Genomic DNA, 25,604 nt, shown 5'->3' on the forward strand with positions numbered 1-25,604 from the left:
TATATTACATTTTGAAGAGTAAATGATTCTCCACTTTAGGACTGCTGTATAGTTTTACCTCCAGACCTTTCATTATATAGTCAAGACATGTATTGCAATTTTGCAGAATTTCAAGGACTCCTGCAGAGGTGGTTATTCGCAAAGCATCCAGTTTGTTTTGTATTTTTAACATCATTTCTCTCCACGTGGAAATCACATGAGAGAAGAGTTTTGCTTCTGCTGGGAGCTGCCTTTAGAGAGAAAATGAGATAATTTTATCTTTTGAAGATACTATAATTAAAATCTATAATCTAAATGCATTTTCCACAGAATATTGTTCAATTTTTAAAATATTGTGACCTGTTTTATTTTTGGTGATCATTAGTTGAAGACAGTTTATAGTGTTTATTACATCTGGTGATGTACACGGTAGGAAATACTAGGATAAATCAGACATGCGTCCATCATTGAATAAGATTATACTTAGTGAGAGGTGTGAGATAGGTACACACAAGTTCTACAGAAAGTAAAAGTGACCTGTGTCCTAGGAAATGTAGTAGGACAAGGGCTACTGAAATTCTAGAGGAAATGGGATCTGGAGAGAGCTTCTTGAGAAGAAGCTACTGATCTTGAAAAAGTGATTTTTGGCATTAGAATTGCCTAACGTCCCCTAGAGGGCAACGCCACCTGTGGGTGAGCACCAGTGGTCCCTGTATCTGCGTGTTCCCGTACTTGTCTGCTCTGCTACTGAAGGATGCTTCGGAGCTCTCCAGAGAAGAGGCGAGGCCTAGTTTCTAATGCCCCAAACCCCAGGGCAATACACGTCAAGCTCTTCCACTAGCACCCCCTCCTGCCAATTATCCCAGTCCCCATTTTGGGCGATGGGCCTAAAAATTTCTTGAACGCAGTAAAAATCCTATTGGGGAGGAGCCTTCAACCTCCCCTCTGTTGGGCACCCTCCCAACAACCACAGGAGGCTCTGGTGTGACCTCATAGTGAGTACGGTGGGAGGGGAATGGACAATTCTCCTTGCTAATGAATCTCTCTTCCCCTTCCTCCAGTAGGAGTGCCCCCCATCCTTCTCCACTAGTCAAAGGCAGGTCCATTACAGACCCGTGCCTTCTTTCCTTTAGCACTCTTGTACAGGAGTCCAGCAACACTTCATTAAGAGCCCCCTTTTTTTCTCGCAAATCCTGCGAAGAACAACTTGGTGATATTCTGAACTAGGGGTCTTATCTTTCCATCAATTAAGAAATCTTTAGGAAAGAGTAATATTGAAGTTCGAGTTTAAGGCAGTAAGTTGTTATAATTACAAAGGGTACATTACTTAGGTATGTGGTTTCACCTCTGGGAACTCTAGAATAACTACAGATAGAAGAAACTAAAGCATTCATTCATATGACAAGAAATATACATGTATAACAAAAATGGATATTGTTCCCTACAAAGCAATACTCGCATCTAAACAGTTTTCTCTTGTGAGACTCTCCTAGCTCCCCTTTGCCCCTAAAATAAAATTCACAACACTTAACCTGATATTCAAGGTCTTCTATCGTCTGCTCTAATATACCTTACAAACACACACTCTATGACTTCCTACCTTATTTCAGAATGGCTTCTAGACTAGCTTGTATGATTCATGGTCAACACTTTAAATTCTGTCCAGATAATACATGTGTCAGAACTTAAACACTATTAAGACCAGTCACTTTAAAGAGAGACCAATTAATTTGAATGCTATGAATAAAAAGAAAAGGTAGAATTTTCACCAACTGTCTATGACCTCCATTCTTTCACATGGTCCAAAGTAAGAAACTACCATTCATGTATGAATGCTATTTAAAACATGTTTATTATTCATATCAAAACCACACTAATATTCTAGAACTAAACAGACACACAGTATTGTGGTTTAGGGATTACAAGGACCTGACACTCCTTTCCCAGTCCTTAATAGTTTTATATCAATAACTGAGAAATAGGACTTAAAAAAAAAAAGATGATGCTTGCAATCTTCCATGAAAAACAAATTCAGATTATACTCCTGTGCCCACAGGTGGATTATTTTAGAGGCGTTTATTGAAGAAATGACTTCTCAGGGATTATAGGCAATAAATACCCACCATGCATTTTTTTAACCTCTTTATGGCTTTTTTTACCTTTGTATTTCTACAGAATGAAAGACTGGTTCAAGATAAAGCCAATTTCTTTGACAATTCATCCATTCCTCAAGAGTATGAGAGAAGAGAGTCAAGTTCTGATCCCACTCATCCACAAGATCCTATAAGATGAACACACACATTCATAAAGTCTAAAGATTCATGTAGTAAAAATACCGACATCCAAAGTGACTATCAGTCACTGACATACAGACATTATTATGGAGGGTCACATAAATAAATGTAAATCTAATTACATTTAGTTTTGGGAGACATGGGAGATGTTCTGTTCATGCAATTTCCTGTTTTATTTTTATATAACATACAAATATTTTTTAATATATGCATATTTTATTTAATTTTTTAAAATTTAAATTCAATTAACTAACATACAGTGTATTATTCATTTCAGAGGTAGAGGTCAGTGATTCATCAGTCTTAGACAACCCCCAGTGCTCATTCCATTGTGTGTCCTCCTGAATGCCCATCCCCCAGTCACCCCCAGCCCTCCACCCCCCTCCCTTCCAGCAACCTTCAGTTTGTTTCCCATGATTAAGAGTCTTTTACGGTTTGTCCCCCTCTCTGATTTCATCTTGGTTTATTTTTTTCTCCTCTGTTTTGTTTCTTAAATTCCACATGAGTGAGATGATAATTGTCTTTCTCTGATTATTTCGTTTAGCATAATACCCTCTAGTTCCATCCACGTTGTTGCAAATGGCAAGATTTTTTTCTTTCTTTTTTTTTTTGATGGCGGAGTAGTATTCCATTGTTTGTGTGTGTGTGTGTGTACACACCACATCATTACCGTTCATCTGTCGACGGACATCTGGGCTCTTTCCACAGTTCGGCTATTGTGGACATTGCTGCTATAAACACTGGGGTGCAGGTGCCCCTTCAGATCACTACATTTGTATCTTTGGGGTAAATACTTAGTAGTGCAATTGCTGGGTCATACGGTAGCTCTACTTTTAACAAATATTTTTTGGTATGTATATTGTTTCAGTCCTTTCTTCAAATATTTTTGTATATAGGTACATGTAATATATGTAATAGTTTACATCAATGCAACCATATTATACACATTGTTTTGTAACTTGCTTTTTTTAACTTGTGTGTTTTAGAGAGGCTTTACATTAGTACTTACAGGTTTTCTTCATTCTTTTAATTAAAAAAAACCAAACATTGTGTGGCTATAACATCTTTTTCCAGCTTGTATGTTTATTAAAGTAAGAGGAAAATGGTTAAAAATCAATTAGTACTAAAATGCCTGCAAACCAGCAGACTGGCCCATCCCCTAACTTGGACTCCTCGGAGGAAACCACATGTAACTCATTTAGATCTCCTTTCTGCTATGCACCTCCCTATTTCATTTAAACTCTATTTTATATTTCAATAACTTTATTGAGGTATAAGTGACATACAGTAAATGGCACCTCTTTAAATTGCACAATTTAATGTTTTGACATCTGTTTAAAACTGTGAAGCAATCACCACAATCAAGATAATGAACACATCCATTACCTTGGGAAGGTTTCTTTTGCCCTGATTCAGGCCCTTCCTCCAACTCCGGCCTATTCCCATCCCTAGGTAACCACCAATCTACTTTCTGAAACCAAAGCCTAGTTGGCATTTTCTAGAATTCTCTATGAATGAAACCGTATAGTATGTACTCTTTCTGGTCTGACTTCTTTCACTCAGCATAATTATTTTGAGATTTATTCATGTTGTTGCATATGTATTTCTTTTTTTTACGGCTGAGTAGTATTCCACCGTATAGATATACAACAATATATTTACCATCCAGCAGATATACACCTGGGTTGCTTCCTGTTTTTCACTACTACAAATAAAGCTGCTATGAATATTCAGGTGTAAGTCTTTGCATGGACATAAGCTTTCCTTTCTTTGGGGTAAATATCTACGAGTGGAATGCCTACATTATGTGGTAGGTCTATTTTTTAACTTTTAGTAAACCTTTGAAACGATTGTAACATTTTACCTTTCACACAGCAGTGCGCAAGAGTTCCCTGTTTCGCTGCATCCTCACCAACACTGGGGATGATCAGTCTTTTTAGTTTTAGTCATTCCATAAGGTGTATAGTGGTACCTCATTGGGATTCTAACTTTTCCTTGAGGAATAATGAAGTGAAGCATTTTTGCATACGTTTATTTCCCATCTAAATATTTTCTTTGGTGAAGTGTCTGCTTAAATCTGTTGCCCATTTCTTTATTCTTTTTTATTTTGAGAATTCTTTATATATTCTTGAAACAAGTCCTTTACCAAATGCATGCTTTGCAAATATTTCCTTCTAGTCTTGGCTTGTATTTTTTCCCCTTAATAATAAGTGTCTTTTTAAGGGCACAAGTTTTTAATTTTTAATAGAAATCCTTCTACTGATCACTCTTTTGGTGTCATACTGGAGGAACCTGGCTAGCCCAAGGTCACAAAAATTTTCTCTGATGTTTTCTTCCCAATGTTTCAAAAATTTCTTCTGATGTTTTAGGTTTTGCATTCAGGCCTATGATCCATTCCTGAGTTAAAGTTTATATATGCTACAAGACATAGCTTGAAGGATTTTTAAAAATTTGTTTTGCATGCAACTGTCCGATTTGCCAGCTCCATTTCTAAAAAGACTTGTTTCTTTCCAGAATTGTCTTTAAACTTTTGTTAAAAAATCACATGTCCATATATATGTGGGTCTATTTCTGTACTCTCTATTCTGTTCCATTTTTCTATTTTTAAACCAATATAAAACTGACAGTAAGTCTTAAAATCAGGTAGTGTTGATCTGCCAGCTTTGTTCTTCTTTTTCAAAATTAAATTCACTAATCTTCTCTCCTGCAATGTCTAATCTGCTGTCAATCTCATCTAGTGTATAGTTCGTGTCAGATATTATAGTTTTCACCTGTAGAAGTTTGACTTTGGTCTTCATGTTTGTATTTGGTCTGTATTATCTTCTACATATCTACTTTTAAACATATGGCATAGAGTTAAAATAATTGTTGCAGGGATGCCTGGGTGGCTCAGTCAGTTGGGTGCCTGCCTTCGGCTCAGGTCATGATCCCGGGGTCCTGGGATCGAGTCCTGTGTCGGGCTCCCAGCTCAGTGGGAAGCCTGCTTCTCCCTCTCCCTCTGTTGTTGCTTCCCCTGCTCATGCTTTCTGTCAAATAAATAAATAAAATCTTTAAAAAAAATAATCGTTTCACTGTCCTCATCTAATTCTGACATCTGTGTCAATTCTGGATCAGTTTCCTTTGGTAAACTTTAGATGTTTTGTACTGAAACATCTAAAATGAAAACATATTCATTAATATTCAGACACTTCACTGACTGAGCCACCCAGGCGCCCCTATTTTTGTATTCCTATAAATATTCTTGGACTTTGTTCTGAGTGCTGTTAAATTACTTAGAAACAGTTTCATCAGTTGGGGGTTTGCTTTTAAGATCTGTTAGAGCAGCATTTAGTTTAATGTGGCAAGATCCTTTCCAGTGCTCCATCTATAATGCTCACAAATCCTAGTCTCCTGTTGCGGCTGGTGAATATGGGCCCTATTCCCAGCCCTGGGTGAATGGTTCCCTCAGATCCTCTCAAGGGGTCATCCCCCTGGTTTCAGAGCGTTTCCTGGAATTCACATGCCAGCACTTGGGGCTGCAGAGTACCTGAGTAGGGAGCTTCCACGGCTCTCTGGAGTTCTATCCTCGCTCATACTTCGCCCTGCAACCTCTGGCCTCCTCTGACTTTCAGTAGCATCTCCCCCTATCAGGGAGTCTGCCAGGCCCAACCGAGGCCTGCACACTCAGGTTGGGGCAACCATGGGGCTCCTCTTGTTTGCTTCTCATCTCTCTAGGATCCTTGTCATTCAATGCCTGATGTCAAGTGTCCTGCAAACCACAGTTCCATTTTTTTTCTGTTCTGCTTTGGGTATTTCAGGAGGACGGTGTATCTTGCTGGAAGCCGGAGTCCGTGTATGTGTGCATGTGTTTTTCAGCTTCTTGAAGGATGTGCAATGTATCACCTACTAACTTCATTTTTACTTTTTAATGAAGGCATTCGGTGTTCTAAACCTTTGTTTCCATGGGGCTCTAAGCCAGTTATGACAAAGTGTTTGATTTAGAATTCTTTTTTAATGAAAATTTTTTATTACATTTCCTGTATATTCTTATGGATGCTTTGAAATCAGATTTTTTTTGTGATAGTTTTGCTGTTGTCTATTTTTTGCTGTTTCTCTGCTGTTTTTTATTTTAATACATGTGGTTAGAGAATATAGTCTATTGGTTCATCCCTTTTTTGTAATTTTTTTTTTGTCTAAGGTTCAGTTAACTGCCATTTTCTCTAAATGCTTGTGTGTTTGCAAATAATGGGAATTCCACTTGATGGGTCCACATTTCTCTCTTTCACTCTGTATCAATTATGGTAACTTTACTATTAAGTATCTGTACATTATTACATTGCCTGTTGAGTTTTCTGGCATTCATAAATGATTCCTGGCCATGGTATTGGACGTAGGGCAGCCCAGAGAGGGGTCTTTCAGGGAATGCTGAATACCTGCTGGCCCTGTGCTTCAGTTCCTAACCATACGAGCACAGATGAGCAGGTTGCTGTTCAGCAGTGGCTGCAGGACACACAGCGGCGCAGGGAGGACTAACCCTTGTAACAGCACAGGAAACGAGAAAGAAGCGTTCCGTGTCAGCAAGCAGAGCCCACAGGCAGTGGGCTCGGCATGGGCTCTGCTCGAAATGCAGATATTTCTACAAGTTACTTCTAGTATTTACACTACTAACATTCATTCTCATTTCTTTGTAAGTATGTGAGTGATTTATACAACTCAAAAGGTTGCAAAATGCAAAAAATTAAAGTGATAAATAAAACTTCAAATAATTACAATAGTTTCCCTTTGCCCCAATATTTACCCGAATGGGCCCGAGAGAGGAAGATCCTTTAACTGTTGCAAGTATAATTTGAGACTCTTCTAACTGACTTAATATGTCGTCTATGGATGAAATTATCAGGATGGACACCGTCTCTGACTGATGAATGACTAGGTGTAGCGGGGTCGTGTTCCACTGGTCAATAATCTTAAACAGCATCTTCTCAAGAGCAGCTTCATTAGTGGCGGAGGTGGAGATTTCGTTAATTTCATTTTCGTACTGAAACATCTAAGATGAAAACAGATTCATTAATATTCGGTGGACGAATGGTTCCTGATGCATTTACAACACAAGTCTTACACAAACGCGCACGTCCCAGGCCCTGGAGACCCGGTCCCAGCCGGGTGACACCCTGACCAGACACTGCGCGTCCTGATCCGCACGACAGGGCCCTTGGCGGGCTTCATCCCTTCAAACCTTCCACGTTCTGCATGCTCAGGGAAATTCTTAGTCACCGTGCGTGTTTCCTCTAATTTGAGCCCATGTGAAGAACAGTAACAGCACCTTCTGTACACGTGCAGATGGTATTAGCCCCTCCAGCTTTCTTTTCTCTGCACTAACGCCAACTGCTTCCTCACTCTGTGACATGCTTTTACTTTCTGCAGTAATTCTCAAGATACAATTACCTGAGAGGATGTAATCCTAATGGACCCAAGCTTTCAATGGCTTCCCTTTCTTTGCCCTATTGCCATGAGGATACACAGCTCTCAAAACACTTTAGTGGAGTATAGATAGGCCTTCTTTCCAATGGGCATGGACTGCCAGTTCCCTCAGGACAAGAACCTGACACAAGATCTCCAGGCTCACTCACCGCAACAGAGATACTCAGAGGGCTCCTCATTCCCATATCGTAGAATTAACTGGCTGGGCTAATTGTTTCTAGCCCTGAAAGAAGAATCTACCACTGTTCCCATATGGCATCTTCATGGGGTTAAAGAGTGATGCCTAATCCCTACGTTTTGGTACTGCAGCTCAGTGGGGACTCTGAGCAAATAGGACTAGAGTTCATCATCTGCCACAGATGGGTGTCAGAATGGTGGGATCAGTCGACTGTTTATGGCCTTCACTAACAGTCTGAGAAGGAGGCTTGCCTTCTGATACAGGTTATTCAGCTTAATGCTGACATTCTGAAATTGCTAGTAACTAAATCCAGACACTGATAATGTGTAGAGCAAAATTTCAACCACATGCATTGAGCCCTTTCAAGTCCTTATGGTCAAAGTTTGGGACCTGACTGACAAATGGTCAGATCTTCCAATCAACTAGGTAATACCTAGGAGGTTTCAGATGAATCTTAATGCCTATAATTGATTATCTGCCTCTCTGATAAAGCACCTGGTTTCTCAAGTGAAAAAGATCAATCATGAAGTGATTGTGAGCATTTTATGCACATTACTGACCTCTTCCTCTTAATTTACTTTGGGACATGCTTTTCACGTCACAGGATTTACAGAGCCTACATATTGCGCTGGACAGAAATAGCTGTCACTAAACATATTTATTCGTTTGGTAGGATGGCAAGTGAACCTCTGCCACAGATTGTCCTGGGCAGTCCTGCAGCATGACTGCTGTCCCTGGGTCGACCCCACGACACGCATGCTCTAGGACATGAAGGCTGAGTTTCTGGGCCAAATCCTGTCCGTCTAGGTACACATATTATACTAGATAAGTTGTCGAGTAGAAAGAGGATGATCACATTCTCCCAGGAACTCTTTGGGCTCAGGTGAGATTGGGAGCTCATTGCCTGCTATCCCTTCTGACTACTAAACAATCCACCTCAGGAAGAAAGGGTTCCTCTGACTCCTGGCTACGGTATTTCAGAGGCTGAAGACCGTGTTCATTTTTGTTCAGACGCTGAATTCTCTTAATTTGGATCCTCCAAAAACTACAAGGGAATTCCTTTTTAAACTATCTATTCATGTTAGAAATGTAGGGACAGCTCACTGGAACCCTCTGAGCTACTGTAGTCACCAACCCCAGGAAGGCCTGTCTGCCCTCTTGCCCTTACTGCTTGCTGCTAGACTGCCAAATTTCACCCTTCACCTGACCTGCCCAGGGATGACTCCAATAACCCAAGACTTTGAAAAGGAAAATGTCATTTCAATTGAGCAACATTTCTGGAATGCTGTTCTGAATAAACCTAACTGTTGATGTATATGTTCTGAAATAATCTAGGTATTTTGCTGAATTCCCTGTTGGCACACAGATCAGTCAGGACGCCCGGTAATGATCCAGGAAAGGATGAGAGATTTGGGTGGGATGAGGACTGGGAGAGCAAGAGAAGATTTAAAGATTATTTCATGATTTTTAGCCTAAGCGGCTGGAAAACAACAGAGGTGCCCCTAGCTGAGATGGCGAGAAGAGGCAGAGAACCCTAACAGTGACATGTCTCTGAGACATGTAAGAGCAGATACTAAACAGGAAAGTACACGTGTGAGTTCAGGAGGAAGATGGAGGTCAGGGACCGAGATACACAGCAACCTAATTTTAAAGATCAACTAAAGTGGCCTTTTATAAGTTCTTTTTAAATTCCTCAAAATTTCCCCCATTTCCTCATTATAACAGATCTATAGTAGAAAATTATAAAAGTGTTTTTAATTACATTCAATACTGTTAACCCCGAAGTCTAAAATATAAATGAAGCTTATTGTAAACCAGGTCTGAAAACAGAAAAACTTTTGACTGTAAAAATCATGTAATCTATTTTTATAACAACGCCTAGATGGCACATCAAATAGTTCCTAACCGTGTATTTATAGTATCAAGTTATGCGCAGAGCTATCCTAACATGCTCTTAATGCATTTTCATTTTACGTAAGATGGAATCCAGTACTTTGGATGTTTCTGTTCCCGGATTCTCTGTAAGAAGGAGCACTGTTAGCTTCATTTGTCACACGGGAAAAGCACAGTCACTGTTTCTGAACCACCGGGACGTGCCGTAGCAAATGGCGCCCCCAAAACCGCAGCTACAGGTAACTTCGGCCACCTGACCCCCACCAGCCTGCTCCCACCTTCCCGGACAATTGACAAAGCCACTCCCTTTTCTGATTCCTATTCCTTGTAAATGTACTTGCTTGCTTAAAATTGGCCCCTCTGGTATTTCTTTTTCTTTCCTTCCTTCCTCCCTCCCTCCCTTCCCTTTCTTCCTTTTCTTTCTTTCTTTAAGATTTTATTTATTTATTTGAGAGAGAGAAGGAGAGACAGTGAGAGAGTACAAGTGGGGCGGAGAGGGAGAAGCAGGCTTCCTGCGGAGCAGGGAGGCTGACGCAGGGCTCGATCCAAGGACCCCAGGATCATGACCTGAGCTGAAGGCAGACGCCTAAAGACTGAGCCACCCAGGCGCCCCAGCCCCTCTGGTATTTCAACCTACTTTTTTTCAGATATTATTTGTTTACCTTGAGTGCTAGAAGATTCTCTACTGTACAGTCTTTGTCAAGAGAAACGGACTTTCCGATAACCTCCTGGAGCGCCGCCCAGTGTCTCGGCTTAAGATGGGGGTTTCCCAGAGCTGTGATAATAGGCACCTCCTGCTTAAATTCCATCACCGACTGCTTGAGATGGGCCACCATGTCGTTTTTAGGTAGACCTATAAATAGCAATGGGGCAAAAGGTTAAGATCCATTCATCCTATTTTTTTAAACCAGAAAACACATCTGCTAGTGTAATTCTAGTTTCTCAGTGATTAGTCTGCATTAAGATGATGAGTTTTATGAACATCACCTTCCCAGAAGAGTCAACTGTGGATTCAAACAAAGAGAAACAGTTACCAGGACTGGTGATTACAATCTGAGACCTTCAAAGCCAAGTTTTCTTGGAAAATCTGATACTAGGGATAGCCAGCTACCACAGAGTTTCCCAGGTTTCTCTTGACTAGACAGACAGACAGATAGGTACATGCACTACATTCAAAAGACCGTGACAGGTTTGGGGCTTTTAAATTCTGCTAAGGAGGAACATCAAGGAGGAGCAAAAATCTGTCACCATCATGTCATAAAGAAAATACTTCACACTGAAATGTAGGAAATGTCAGTAAAGATCTAGCCACAGAGCAGGACCAGTCCGTCCTCTGGCGTTGACAAACCCCTGCCGTCCAGGACTCACAACCTCTGCAGCTGAAACTTCAAACCTCAAAACCTTTTTACTCAACTCATAAAAGACAAAGGGAGGAGGCCGAGAAACAGCCAGAGTTGGGGACTCAGGAGCACTGAGAAGTATGCCTATCTGCTTGAATAGCCAATTGGTACAGATGGGGCTTCTTTTGTAAAGCCATGTTGAATAATAAAGTGGTTTCAAGACCCAGTGAAACAAAAGGACAAGAGAATAATTTTAGAGTTTGTAAATCCATATTTTGGCAAATAGCAGGATTTTATCTGGGAAACCACAGATAAAAGAAGGTACTGTCTGCTCGTCACTCCACACCCCGTCCTCTGAAACACTCAGGACTAAACCCTGAGAGAAGATGCACACGATGAGTGTTATGTTGAAGCAGTGAGGCTCTGGGAGGTTTGTCCCCAGCTTGTCTCTTTTGTAAACTTTTTGTGGCATCTGTCTATTTCTGTTATAATTCATAAACAAGTCGATTCAAGTATTTTTCTGGAGAGGAAATTATAGCTCTCCTGCTGAGTGAGATGAGACGCTCGCCTGGCGGAGAGGTCAGATCTTACAGAAACAGCATCTCTGTGCTTCACTTGTGAGCATCAGCAGAAGGGAAACCTCTCAAAATGACTTTTTAGCTATTTTCCCCACCAGCCAAAGCAAACGGCAGGCGTAAACAGTGAGGATGTGGGTGAGCGTTCTGCAGGTGGGCCTCTGTCATCAAAGCACGTGTGGCCCTACGAAGAGCCACGGTTATGGGGAAGCCTCCAACGTTCTGCCCAGGGAAACAACTTCTAAAGGATACAAAACATTGTTCTTAAGTACTTTTTTTTTTTTTTTTTTGCAAAGTTTTCCTCTCTTTCTTGCTTCAGGAACAATTCCTACCCCTAGGCTCCTGTACTGCTTCTCCGGTCATTAATGGCCAGGCCTTGGCAACAGGTAAAGAAATAAGGTCAAGGGGCGCCTGGGTGGCTCAGTCGGTTAAGCGTCTGCCTTCGGCTCAAGTCATGGTCCCAGGGTCTTGGGATCGAGCCCCGCATCAGGCTCCCTGCTCCGCGGGGGGCCTGCTTCTCCCTCTCCCACTCCCCTTGCTTGTGTTCCCTCTCTTGCTGTCTCTCTCTGTCAAATAAATAAATAAAATCTTTAAAAAAACAACAACAAAAAAGAAATAAGGTCAAGGACCATGATCTTCCCGGCCCAGGGGCCACTCTGTGTATAATCGTAGGTGGGAACCCCAAGGAAGACACTTTTACCTTTTTCTAGGAGGAGGATTTTGTGCATCCATTTTGAAACATTTCTCTGGACTGATTCTGTATCAATACTGCCAAGGGTACTATTCCTCCATTCCCAAAAGAGGGTCCTCCATTCCTCTTGGACCTCCCACAGTATCTTCCTCAAGGTGAGGTCGTACTCAATGTCCGAAACCTCCCCAAGAACAAGCTGTGTGATCTCTTCCATGTTGAGAGAGTGCATGTGGGACTGGGCGTCATCGAAGCAGTTCTGGTAGCTGGAGTAGGTCTTAGCCTTATGCGCCAGGGCGGCAGCTTCCTCTGTGAGCGTCTGCATCATCTCTGTGGCAGTGTCCACGCGGGTGCCATCACACAACAGGATGGGAGTTCTTATCTAAAGCACAACAGCAAGACGGGGTCAGGATTCACATGTGTTTACTGATGGCATGTCAGCCCGTAATCAAAGACTTATCAACCCTTATTTGCAACCATCATTGGGAGACACTGTCCTTAATTTATAATTGTGTTTATTAAGATTCATTTTAATTATTTATTATTACCATCATACATATAATCTGTCATGTTCCTTCTCTATCTTGGGCTCTGTGACAAGAAATATGTTACCTTACTTACTAAAACCCTACAACGATCCTGAAAGAGAGTTAATATTTTTCACAATTTTTCAAGAAAGTTCTAAAGTTGCAAATAATTGTTACATCATCCAAAGGTAAGGGGCAGTTTGAGGTTATGGCCTCCAGGACATGGTACTGACTCCAGAGGTCACTTCCTTTTTCTGATCCTGTTTAACCTTGTACTTTTTTTTTTTCTTGAAGATCGTATGTTTTGAAGTAATCTCTATACCCAAAGTGGGGCTTGAACTCACAAGCCTGAGATCAAGAGTTGCACGCTGTTCCACTGACTGAGCCAGCCAGGCGCCCCACAACTTTTTTCTATTTTGTTTTTTTAAAGACTTTATTCATTAGAGACAGAGAAACACAGAAAGAGAAAAGGAGCAGGGGGAGAGGCAGAGGGAGAAGTAGATTCCCCACTGAGCAGGGAGCCCGATGCGGGCTCGATCCCTGGACCCAGAGATCACGACCTGAGCCATAGGCAGGCACTTAACCAACTGAGCCCCCCAGGCTCCCCCTAACTTTGTTCTATTTTTATGGTACTTGTCACATGTTGCCTTGTATTAGAGTTTAAATATTGCACATGAGATTGTGGACATTTGCAACAATGACCTCCAAACAAAGACATAAGTAGAAGTTTGCCCTGATTTATCCCTTATTAAATTATAGGCTTCTCAGGATTAAGGATGGTTTCGTCCATTTATTTCCAAACACCTCACAGAACCTAGTACAGTAAGATGCAGACAGTAGTTTTTATTAAAAAGTTATTGAACAAATAAATGAATTTGGATCCTATCACCTTATTCTTCTAAAAAATCCAACCCGTGGAGTCACAAATGACATTGTGTTTTATGTGGCGTGGTCATGCCGTACAAAACTGATAAACAGTACTTGTGATAACAGAGCTTAATATATGATCTGTAAAAGGGAGTGCATTTAATGGACATATAATAAAGTTTTCCTTAGGCTTCTCCCATAGTTTTCCACTCATTAATATTTATGTTTGTCAGTGAGCTATCTCGGGGGGAGATAGTTGGAGAAATGATCTTACTGGCTTATATCCCGTCACGTTTTGCCAGGCTTACCAGCAGTGTTCCACTCGAGATCTTCACAGAGTGATCTCAGCCATCAGGTAAATAGTGAAATCGTGTGAAAGGTTACACAAAGTCAGAAGACAGAGTACGTATGCCCCACCCTGGCTCTCCCCAGGAGCAGCATCCAAGGCAGGCAGGGGATGCAGATGGTCATCCAAAGCGCCACCAGATTAGTGGTAAATTGACCCCGGTGTCCTCCTAGCAGACCCTGACCTCCACTTGGTATGTGGGCAATGTGGTGTGAGCCTCAGGGCCACAAACCATGAAAGTTCCGGAGAGCCTACTACTGGGGACTCAGGAGCAGGAGAGGGTCTGGCAAGGATTCTCTGCCTAAGCACACCGGAGTCAGGCTCCTGAAGCTTCTCTGAGGCCCATCGGTGCACGTCCGTGTCAAGGCCGGTTTCTGTTTAACCAGAGCCCGCACCCGCCACATCTGCTCAAGCCCCACCCTGTCCACCACCCCGGGGGATGGGACTGACTTCACTCTGGCCTGTCCTCAGCCAGAATCCCGTCCGGTTGGTTTGGCCAGAGGCCTCCTCACCCTGGACGTGTGCTCCTGGTAATGTGTCAGGCGCCGCTCCCCTCCTGGTGCCTGGCTCTTGACCTCCGCCCACCCATGGTGCATTCAGAGCCGAGCCATTCTCTACTGAGCTCCCTTTCCCTGCTGTCCGTGCAGTTGTCACTGCCGTGCAGCCCCCATTCTTCTCTGACCTCTGTGGATGCTCACACGGTGCGTGGAAGGCCTCTCTCTCCTGTTCTCTCCCACCCCCGCCCTCAGGCAATCCCAAGGGGGTGTGACAGCAGGTGGCAGTAAAGACCTCAGGGGAGACAACTGTCCTCTCTTCCAGGGAGGGGCGACCCCACAGACCACTTGCTCCGTGTCTGCTGCTTTGCCCCAGATGTGTGTGCAGTTACGGAAGAGCCCCAGCTTTCTGACCAGAGGACTGAAAAGAGTGCCAGGAATGTGGAAAATTCTGGGGCAATCAGAGAGAGCAACAGACTCCAGAAAGCGAGCTCCCCGCAAAGTGAGTGCATCCCCCGTGAGCTGCACGCATGCGGATCGGCTCCTGTTCAGCACCTCGGGGACCACCACCCAGAGTGAGACGGAATGCTGCATGGCGCATGGGGGGACGCATCTGAGCTGTCCTGCCGAGGTCGTGACACCTACAGTGACAACAGGACTGCTGCCCAAAGAGCGTGGGCTGGGACGTGGGACCGGACGAGGTGAGCTGCCTGCTAAAACAAAAATACCAACCTTCTATGTGGTTTAAACAAGACAGAGTCTGACAGCCCAATATTTAATCCAAAATATATCACACAAAATTATTCAGCATATAAAAAATCAGGAAAACCTCAACTCACATAAGAAGATTCATCCACAGACACCAATGTCTCCATGACACAGATTTTAAAATGATCTGACAAAGGATTTAAAGCAGGTATGATAAAAAATACTCCACTAAAAAATGATGAATATTCTTCAAACCAGTGGGAAAACAGAAAGTCTTAGCAAAGAAAAATGAAAAAATGTAGGCAAGAACCCAATGGAAAATTTAGAAGTGAAAAACATAATCGGCAGAGATGAAAGCTTACTGGGCAAGGCCCAGGAGGAGGAGGGAAAGGACAAACGCTCACTCGGCACGGCTGAGCCCCTTCCCAGGAGCTGCCCTTGGCCAAAAAGAGCTAAAATCACCCACAGTCATGCCCCTGGGAGGGCTGGGGATGCAGGAACTCAGGATAGCTCTGCAGAGCCACCCCCGGCTCTTGACTCCCGCAGGGTCTCTGAACCCTTGGTGACAAGGACACAAAACTCTCTCCTGTCCCAGCCCAATGCCCCTGGCCTGCCGTGTGGTTGCCCAGGACTCGGCAGTAAACTGACCGCAACACAGACCCCATTTCAGGCAGTGTCCACAACCTCAGACACTTTAACAAACAGAACTTGTGAACACCCGAAACATGTGTTTGGGAGCGTCGGTATGTTTCTAGTACGATTTTAAAGGCTGCAGATGGGGTAGCCTTTCATGACTAATTTGTTTCGTCTTCACTGTATTTGTGCGAAACGGTGCAGATCAACGGTGTCAATGGAGAAGCCGAAAACCCAGTAACTGCAGTAAGTCACGTTATGTCTAATCCATGCCAGGCGCTCACGCTGTATCGACTCCCTGGGCGTTAATACCTGGCAGCGCCGGCGAGGACAGAGGGGGCATGGAGCGAGGTTTCTGGAGCCCTGGCTCTTACTTGCTGTGTGATCTCCAGCAGGTTAGCTGACCTAAGTCTCATTTTGTTTTTTTCAGGCAGATAAAAGGGTAAAACATGGAGGACAGTTACTGACACTTGGGAAGGGCTCAGCAAACGCTGGAGGTTTACTTTACAGGCTGCTCTCCACAAGTGACTGAAATCATACCTCTCCTTACATCCGGCCCAGACTCAGACCCAGACAGATGTCGGGCGTTTCAGCCCCTCGGGCCAGAGGCCTCCTGTGGCCGACTGTTGAATCGTATGGGAAAAGTTTCCGCTTTGCTGTTGGTCTACATTCATTCATAATTGAAGAAAAGGCTACATTTCAGTTAGAGGTTAGTGAAAACAAGACATGCAATTTCTCTCTCCAGTGAAGCTCACAAATCACCAAGATTCTGTCTGTGGATTCTAGGTTAACATCACTTGGATTAAATTATTGACCTAAGACTCCACAGAAAGCAAATACCTAGAAGCTTAGGCCTACGTGAAACTAAGATCCAGTTGATATTTAATGAACAAAATACTGACCTTGGCCTTTAAGTTACTGAGGTCAACTCGCAGACCAGTGATGTGTGCTTCCAGATTGTCTCTGAATCTAGAAATAGCCGCACCTTTATTTGTTTTGCTTAACTTCACAGAAGTTTTTAGTTGACCAAACCTGCCAAGAAGAATTTTGTATATGGCAATTTGCTCTTCTGAAATCTGGATCTGGTAATACCGTACAACGGAATGCAGCTGAGCAACCGTGGAGTACTCTTTTTCTAATGCAAATATTTTTGAGGAAATTGCATCCAAAAAAGTAAAATGTTCCACAAATTCTTCTATTTCAGTGGGATCAGAGTCCAGCTTTCGCAGTGATGACTCCACGACCTGCAATCATTAACACATCAGTGAGATTTATATAATGAGTTCTCACACTATTTTACAAGACTGATTACTCTTTTAGTATCTCTCACTAACTTACATCATTATAATTCCACAAAAAAATGAAGAACCCTGTAAAGGAAAGCGACTCTAAACATTATTCTAACTATTGTTTAAATACTGGAGCATTAACATCCTCAAATCCTTCCTATTGTTAACGGAGGGAACCTGAATGTACCTTGCACATAAAATAAATGCTACTAAGATATACAGGAAGTAATATTACGAATAACTTTGTCTCTAAGAAATAGACTAATAGCTATAGCAAGGGTATGGCTGAATGGTGAACGATGTATAACTACCACCCCGTTTGGGGCACTGATGTGCTAGTTCTCTCTGTTTTGACAGCACGTCTGCTCACTAGTTTGCACAGGAAGAAACAGTCTCAGAGGGATTCATTAGCCTAAAACCAGAAATTTAGGGAGTTACTGATCAAACCCAAGTCTGATTCCAAATCCCATTTTTATCTATTATAAATGTATGTATTCATTACATGTATCATATCAATACTTTTCTTAGAATGTACATCATTCCATGAAATTTCAAAATAATTGCATTTCTATACTCAAATTACAATTTTGTCACATTTTTTCCTCATGTTTCCAGGGCTCTTAATGAATACTCATGCATAATTTTGGAATCAATGTCATTTCAATTTTCAGTTTCACAGCCTTGAATTAATTGCCTGGATGTCTCTAATTCTTTGAACACTTTATTCTATTTGGTTATAAAATAGATGCTCATACAAAAACTGCACTACAAAAAAAAGCTTTTAATGTAGAAAATACCTACTATTCCATCGCTCAGAAATCACCAGTGTTAACGCACCACAGTTTATATGGACAGGCTTTAGAACCGGGGAGCCTTGTGACTGAATCCCAGCTCCAGAGTTTCCTAACGTGTGACCCTAACCAAGTAGCTTTCCTTTAATAAATGTGGGTAATGTAGTAACAGGCTGATAATGGTGCCTACCACATTTAATTGAAAATCAGGACCAAAGGACAGTAAACAGGGCTATCCTGACTCTAACCACAAATGCCATTTAAATGCCAGAAAAAAAGAAACATACGAAAATGCCAATTTGTATCACAAAGAAAACAGATAACCCCAATTTCATGAAAAAAAAAAAAAGACAGTAGAAACAGCTGAAACACACTCAAACTCCCTTGGTCACTAGTAGTACACCGATACCAAACACAGGCGAGGGTGGTAAAACCAAGTCACAGAGCAATGTCACTTGCCAGCATAAATGCAAACATCTTACAAAGAACGTACAAGTCAGTGCATGTGCGTGCTGGCAACTAAACCCACCAACCCAAGAAAGCCAGTTAATGTAATAACCACATTAAAGGACTGAAGAAAACAAATGTGTGATTGTTTCAAGGGATGCAGAATAAGCATTTGATATAACTCATTTATGATAAAAAATACTCTCATCAAAATAGGGGAAATGCCTTAACCGTGTAAAGGAAAGCGACTCGAAGCCTCAGGAAATAGATAAAAACACACCTGGGGCATGCGGGAGCCAGAGAGAGGATGAATAAGCAACTTTCAAAGCTGGTTCCTAAAAAACAATTGTAGCTCAGGGGCACCTGGGGGGTTCAGTCGGTGAAGCATCTGACTCTTGATTCAGCTCAGGTTGTGACCTCAGGGTCTTGAGATCGAGCCCCACATCAGGCTCCACACTCAGCACAGAGTCTCCTTAGTCTCTCTCCCTCTCCCGCTGCCCCTCCCTCCGCTCGCATGCTAAGTGAATAAATCTTTTAAAAAAATTATAGCTCAGAAAGTTTTCTGGAACTAAAACCCCTGACCCTTCTAAGGAAAGAAATCGAGTTTGCAGTGACTCACATTCATCTAGTGCTCACTATGTGCCAGAATGTGTTTAGGGTTTTATAATCCGTAGCTCATTTAACTCTCACGACCTCTCTAGGTTAGTCAGTAATATTATCCCCAATTTACAGATAAAGAAACTGAGGTATAGCAAGAATAAGGATATTAACTAAGGTCTTTCAAGTAGTAAATGGAAAAGCCAGGATTTTCTTTTAAATCAGTTGAAGCCAAATTTACATACAGAAGATGTTAATTGTACATTATGCTGAGTTTTAACACATTTATACACCTGTTTAGTTACCTCTGTAATCAACATATATAAAACTTTCATTGCCCTAAAAGATGCCTTGTGCCCCATCCCTCCTACTCCTGGCCTCAGAAAACCACCATCTGCTTGTTGTGGCTACAGATTAAATTTGTATTTGTCAAGTTCCGTATGTATGGAATCATCCAGCAGGAACTCCTTTCGGCTTCTTTCGGTCAACATATTTTTGCAGTCCATCCAAACTGCATGTAGCAGTCGTTCATTCCTTCTCACTGCTGAACGCTATTCCAAGGCATGAATGCACCATTTTGTTTTGTTTTTTCCTTCCTTGCCTCTCGCTAGATCTCTGGATTGTTGGCAGGTTTTGGCACTTGTGGTTAAAGCTTCTATGACCATGTGAGTACAAGTCTGTGTGGGCCTATTTTTACTTCTTGTAAGTAAATAATGTGGAATGGGGTAGCTGGGTCGAATGGTAAGTGAAAACTTAACTTTACAAGAAGTCGCCAGTTTTCCAACGTGACTGCACTGTTTTCATCGTCACCAACAACGTGTGAACGTTCTAGTTTCTCCGCATTCTTCTCAGAACTTGCTATTGTCAGTCTTTTTAATTCTGGCCACTTAAGCGGATGTGTGGTTCTCACTTTCCTGACGACTGTCATGTTGAGAGTATTTTGTATCTCTTGGCCAGCTTCTTTGGTGAAGGGTGGCCAACAAAGTCTTTGGTCACCATGTTGCCTTGCTAGTGCTTGGGACTAAGAGATCACAGCTGCAGCACTGGGTAAATAGTTGGAAACACGTGGTCTCATATTCTGGTTCCTTTTAGTACTTCCAGTGAAATCCTCAGAGACAGACTCTTGCTAAAATGAGCTAAGCAGAGACTGAGGGAACTACGGCTCTCATAAGAAAATTCTTCTCTGCCTTTTGCAGAGCCGACTTAAGGATTCTTTCATTCAAAGGCCTGCAGAAGCTGAGACAGCTAACAGTTTTCTGTGCTCTGGATGAAAGTGGTGGCTTCAAAGTGGCAGCCGTAGCAGGAGAGAAGAGACTAGAGCCCTTATCTTTAATCAGGCACCTTCGCCCGAAGAAGGTGGGACGACAGGATTGGCAGGAAGCTTGTGGGCAGAGACTATTAAGGGTGTCACTTTTCCTCCCAAGTCTATGTTCCAAAGAGCATCAGATACGGAACCACACTTTTAGGGGAGAGAGGGAAGTGTCAAGCAGACAGCAGCTAAAAATAAAAAGTTCTCAGGCTTCAAAGTCATGTCTCAACTTAAGTGTGGAATTAACCAGAAGCAAACAGGAAAAAATTATTTTAAGAAGCAAGTTCAAGTCTAATAATCATCAATGACATTTCCTAAGGCAGACGCAGGTTGTCCCTACTCAGGCCAACAGGAGATTCATTAGTGCACTTGTTCAGGGTCCAGCAAGTACAAGTCTGTGATGCCCGGCTTGGATGAGGGGGTGAAGAATACCCAACCCAGAGAGTCCTCCTACAGGGCCTCACTGGGGGTCACTGGGGCCAAGAGACCTGAGCCAGAGACTGCCAGACTGACCAGCCACAGAGCTTACTGTGCCCTCAAAGAAAGGAATTCTCGGTATTTCTGTCCAGCAAGATTTGATATTTGCTCTAGACCACCTTAAGTGGCTGTTTCCCCATTTTCTTCTTCATAGGATGGAAGTTCCAGTTACACGTATCCTGTTCCTTCTCCACCAGTTTATATTCTTCTGCCCTGTCTTTGTTTAGAGCTCACTGGAACACTAAGTGCCACGTTATACTTGACCCAGTGTGCATGGCCAGGAGGAGGGGGGCAGCACTCAGCCCCACTTCTGATGTCTCCATGAGGCAGGGGCCCCCCACTTGTCCAGCCTTCCTGGTGGCCCCTCCACCCCACACTCACTTCCTGGGGAAGGTGAAGTGACTCCTGGGACTGGGGAGTTTGGAAAGAGAAGGTGAACAGGCAAAGCCTAGACACTCCACTCAAAAGCCAACCTGTCCGCAGAGGGTACGCGTTCCTCTCTGCTCACTTGTGGCCAGGATGTTGGTCCTGTTTCAGGGCAACCAGTGCTGAGAGGGCTAAGTCTCTCCCCTAAGTCTGAGCTTCCGTTTGGGGAAGGTTGATTTTCAGGAAACAGAAGCCATATTCTCCAAGGTCCACTTCATTAGTAATAAAGGAAATACTTGAATCTCTTTTGCCTTAACCTGTCGTCTTATTTCTCAGTCGGTTGGTTCAGTACCCAGCCAGGTACGAGCAGTAAGATCTGTGATGGCCCCTAAAACTCAATATGTGGGAAGACAGGTGTGAACAGCCAAGGCAGCGACGGCGGCAGATGCAGTCAGTCTGACTTGAAACCCAGCCCACTCCATGTTCTGCTTGCTTTCCTCAACCACTGAGGCAGAGGAGCTCAAGACGTGCCAGTTCAGCCAGGTCCTTCCAAGCCGGTGGCAGCACTGTGACCCGGTTCTGGCAATGCCAAGCAAAGTGAAACGCAGCGCACTGCTGCTTCTGCGTCCCCATGTTTCTGCCCAGAGCGCAAGCACAGGCCCTCGTCACGGGAGCGGCGCTGACAGAGGGAAGGCCCGCCTCACCTGCGCCGAGCCGTCCTTGGGCATCAGGGAAACGGCTGTGCTGTGCCGTACACTGGGTTCGGTTTCTGATACTTGGGGAATACCAGCCTCAGCGAAACAGAGGGTAATTTTGTGTACATTTTAGGACCCACTGTGGCTGTAAAGACAGACACTTTTCAACCCTCTCTTAAACTCTCTGTAGCATTAAAAGCTACTAAACGTTCCCTCTTTCTCAGACCACTCCCTTGCTTTCCTCGCCTTCTCTGGTTGCTACTTCTTAATGTCCTCTGCAGGCCCCTCTCCGTCTAGCAGCCTCCTGCATACTGGCATTCCTCAGGCTTCTGCTGTGGGGTCCTTTTCCTTCCTCGCTACACACATACAGCAGGCGCATCCTCCCGAAGGGTGACCTTGAAGAGCGCCTGTTTGCCGGTCACCTAAACATGTGCTTCTGGTCCAGACTCCCTGCCGACGGCCGGACATGCACATCGCATCTCGACGGACGGTTACGCGGTGAAGCAAGCACTGTGCTCCCTCAGCCGTGCACTGCAGCCCTGCTCGCCCCGCGGCCCAACCCAAAAGCTCAAAGTATCATTAATTCGTTTCTCTTATTCCTTACATTCTGCCAATCACTACATCCTGAAGATTCCATCTCTTAATGGACCTCAAAGCCATCTGCTGCCCAGACTCCACACTGTTCCTGCCCTGGTTCAGGCGCACATCACCGCTCCCCGAGATGCCAGAAACAGCTTTCCTCCTATCCTGTCCCACTTCAACCCATTCTCTACACTGCAGCCAGAGTGGTCCCTATGAAAATGCAAGTTGTATCATGTCACGTCCACGTTCGTAAGTCTGCAATGATTCCCAACAGGGAAAAGACGTAACAAGGAACATGGGGTGCCATTTTAGAAATGGTAGATGGACAAAGAATGTTTCTTTGAGGAAATGATATCTGATCAGAGACCCAAACAAGTATTAACACATATTAGAATCTTCTGAGGATAACATTCATCATTTATATTTCCTAAGTATATATTTTAAAATAATAATCTAATGATCATATTCTCATGCAATAGGTATTTCTACAATACTTACTTCCAGTAGATTTGTATTCTTTCTTTCAATTACAGATTGCAAGAGGTTGTGGATCAGATGTATGACATTCTCAACATATGGTAAGCATTCTGACTGATAATTGAGACTGACAACTTTGAAAATACCAATGCGTTTCTCAATGGCCATATTAATAATATATTGAAGATAGTTTCTGAATTTAGCCAGGATAGTTTTAAACTGTACTGAAGTCAGTTCATCTATTGATGAGATTTTCATACTCATGGCTTTGGCCTGCTGTACCATGGAACAGTATTTTATAAACTTGCAGCTGTAAACATTAACTTGCCCCATGGAATTACCAACAACAGTCAGGAGACTGGCAATCTGTAAATAAAGTGTTAACAGGTCAGAATTGTAAGAGTAACAAGTGTGGGCTGACAGGCTGATGGTTCTGTCAGAATACTACAACAACAGTTCTCTGTGGGGTCTGTTTTGTGCAGAACCCACACTGCAGAACTATGTTGGAAACCTAAGACTTTAAGAAATTTAGGTGGATTTTTCAATATTCAGGCCATTTCTCTTTCTGGTCAGCATGTTGTTTGAAGCCGCTAGAAACACCAGTCATGTATTCCTGTGTTTGTCGTCCTGCGTTAGAGCAGATGCTCCACGCGCAGCCCCACACAACAGCGGGTCCGTGGACTGTGTTACCTCGCCCATTCCCAAGACACGGCTCCTTGACCGGGCAGAATTTGAGCCAAGCGGAGATGATGAGATTCTCCAATGGATCTGAACCACAATACCCAGGGGGATCGGAATGGGGAGAAACCAGCCAAGGCACGTCAACACACTGGCAATTCAGTACTGGGAGAGAACCATGCAAGAGAAAGCTCCTTTTCATAGCAGAAGTTGGAAAAAACAAAAGAGGTGAACAGAGCTGAAAGCCCACGAGAAGGACAGACGGGGACATGAGCCGGAAATGACACGTCCGTTGCCCTAAGTTAGGATACTTGAATTTTTCAGTAAGTCCCTTTAATCTAAGAATCTCAGTGGGTTTCTGCTCCTAGAGCCAAACAGACCCTGAGAGAAACTCTTTTTAAACTTACTTTATTTTGGTAGATAGGATCCATCTCAAAAAGGATCTGACAATCTGGCCATCTGCCTGGCTTCTTAGAGGCCATTCCACTTTCAGTCTTATTAGGCAAACTTGTAATTAAAACCGATTCAGTAAAAAGAGACAGGCGAGGATCTCGGCAAAGAGGAATAATCTTGGCTAAAATACAGAATTCAAAAGTTAGTATTTGCAGGAGTCCCACCAAAAGCAACACCTTAAAATTATCCATGAATCTAAAACTACTGGTAACTGAGGCTGATTTATTATGAGGGCTAGAGAGTGTTCTATACTGATAAATGGAATTTAAGACAGGTGTAAAAGTTTGGATTTAATTTTATGGGAACAACAGAATCACTCACAGGTACTGGGTGGTGGTGAGCCAAGGCATAATTAAAGTAGAAGCTGAGAAAAAAATCATTAAGTTGAGAAATAGTTGAAATGTCTGTGCTACGTGATGCCACATGGAGAACATGAAAGCAGCACGCATCCACCAGCAGCGCGTTTACAGTCTAGCTGAAAACCAATGTCTGCAGGCAAACACACACACAGACAAAACTTCTACGTACGCTTCATGCCTTATGCGAAATTAACTTAAAACGAATCATATACCTAAATATAAAGCACAAATTTATAAATATCCCAAGAGAAAAAAAATCAGGAAAAATCTGTGTAACTTTGAGTTAGACCAAGAGTTTGTAGATACCAAAGCATAACAAATCCATAACAGAAAAAAAATTGATAAGCCACACTTTATCAGAGTTACGAAGGTTAGCTCTGTGAGAAAGAATGAAAAGATAAGGCACACACTGGGAGAAAATGTTTGCAAATCTTCTCTCTGATAAAAGACTTGTATCCAGAGTACATATAAAGACCTCTCACAACTTGACAATAAGGAAACAAACATCCCAATAAAAAAATAAGCAAAAGATCTAAAGATCTGACCACAAAAAAATGTACATAAGCATATGTATGTAAGCATACGAAAAGATGAACAATGTTAGTCATTAGTGAAATGTAAATTAAACCACAATGAGATTATCACTACACACCTATTACAATGGCTCAATTTTTTTTTTATAATCTGACAATAGCAAGGGCTGACAAGGACGCAGAGTGACTGGAACTTTAGACATTGCTGGTAGGAAAGCAAAATGATACAGCCACTTTGCAATTCTCATAAAATTAAACATACACCTATCATATGCCCCAGCAATCCCACCCGTGACTAACAACTCAAGAGAGAAGAAAAACTTATGTTCATCCAAAAACCTGTATGTGAATGTTTATAGTAATTTTATTTGCCATTGCCCCAAACCGGAACAGCCCGGATGCGAGTGGGTAAACAAGTGGTGGTACACCCAGACAAGAAATTACAACTCAGCAACAGAAAGGAATCAGGCTACTGCTTCACGCAACAATATGGATGCATTTTAAATGCATTTTTCTACATGAAAAAAGCCGGACCCAAAAGGCTACCTATCCACTTACATGACGTTCTGGAA

The 25,604-nt window shown here is 42.8% G+C and overlaps 1 protein-coding gene across 2 annotated transcripts in view; it reads right to left on the minus strand.

Annotated features, from left to right (window-relative positions):
* Nucleotides 1-25,604, minus strand: part of DNAH14 (dynein axonemal heavy chain 14) — a 329,828-nt gene that overhangs the window by 234,954 nt on the left and 69,270 nt on the right. For both annotated transcript variants that reach the window (XM_028111778.2, XM_088017199.1), the window contains exons 15-22: nt 24,095-24,261; nt 23,031-23,375; nt 16,882-17,223; nt 12,417-12,786; nt 10,464-10,654; nt 7,051-7,296; nt 2,139-2,260; nt 59-230 (exon numbers count right to left, since the gene is read on the minus strand). In XM_028111778.2, coding sequence (XP_027967579.2) covers nt 59-230; nt 2,139-2,260; nt 7,051-7,296; nt 10,464-10,654; nt 12,417-12,786; nt 16,882-17,223; nt 23,031-23,375; nt 24,095-24,261 — 1,955 coding nt within the window. The remainder of the gene's footprint in view (nt 1-58; nt 231-2,138; nt 2,261-7,050; nt 7,297-10,463; nt 10,655-12,416; nt 12,787-16,881; nt 17,224-23,030; nt 23,376-24,094; nt 24,262-25,604) is intronic.

This window comes from Eumetopias jubatus, unplaced genomic scaffold, assembly GCF_037043125.1.
Source record: "Eumetopias jubatus isolate StellerSeaLion01/CBP00866 unplaced genomic scaffold, mEumJub1_p1.0 scaffold_12, whole genome shotgun sequence".
Classification (NCBI taxonomy): Eukaryota; Metazoa; Chordata; class Mammalia; order Carnivora; family Otariidae; genus Eumetopias; species Eumetopias jubatus.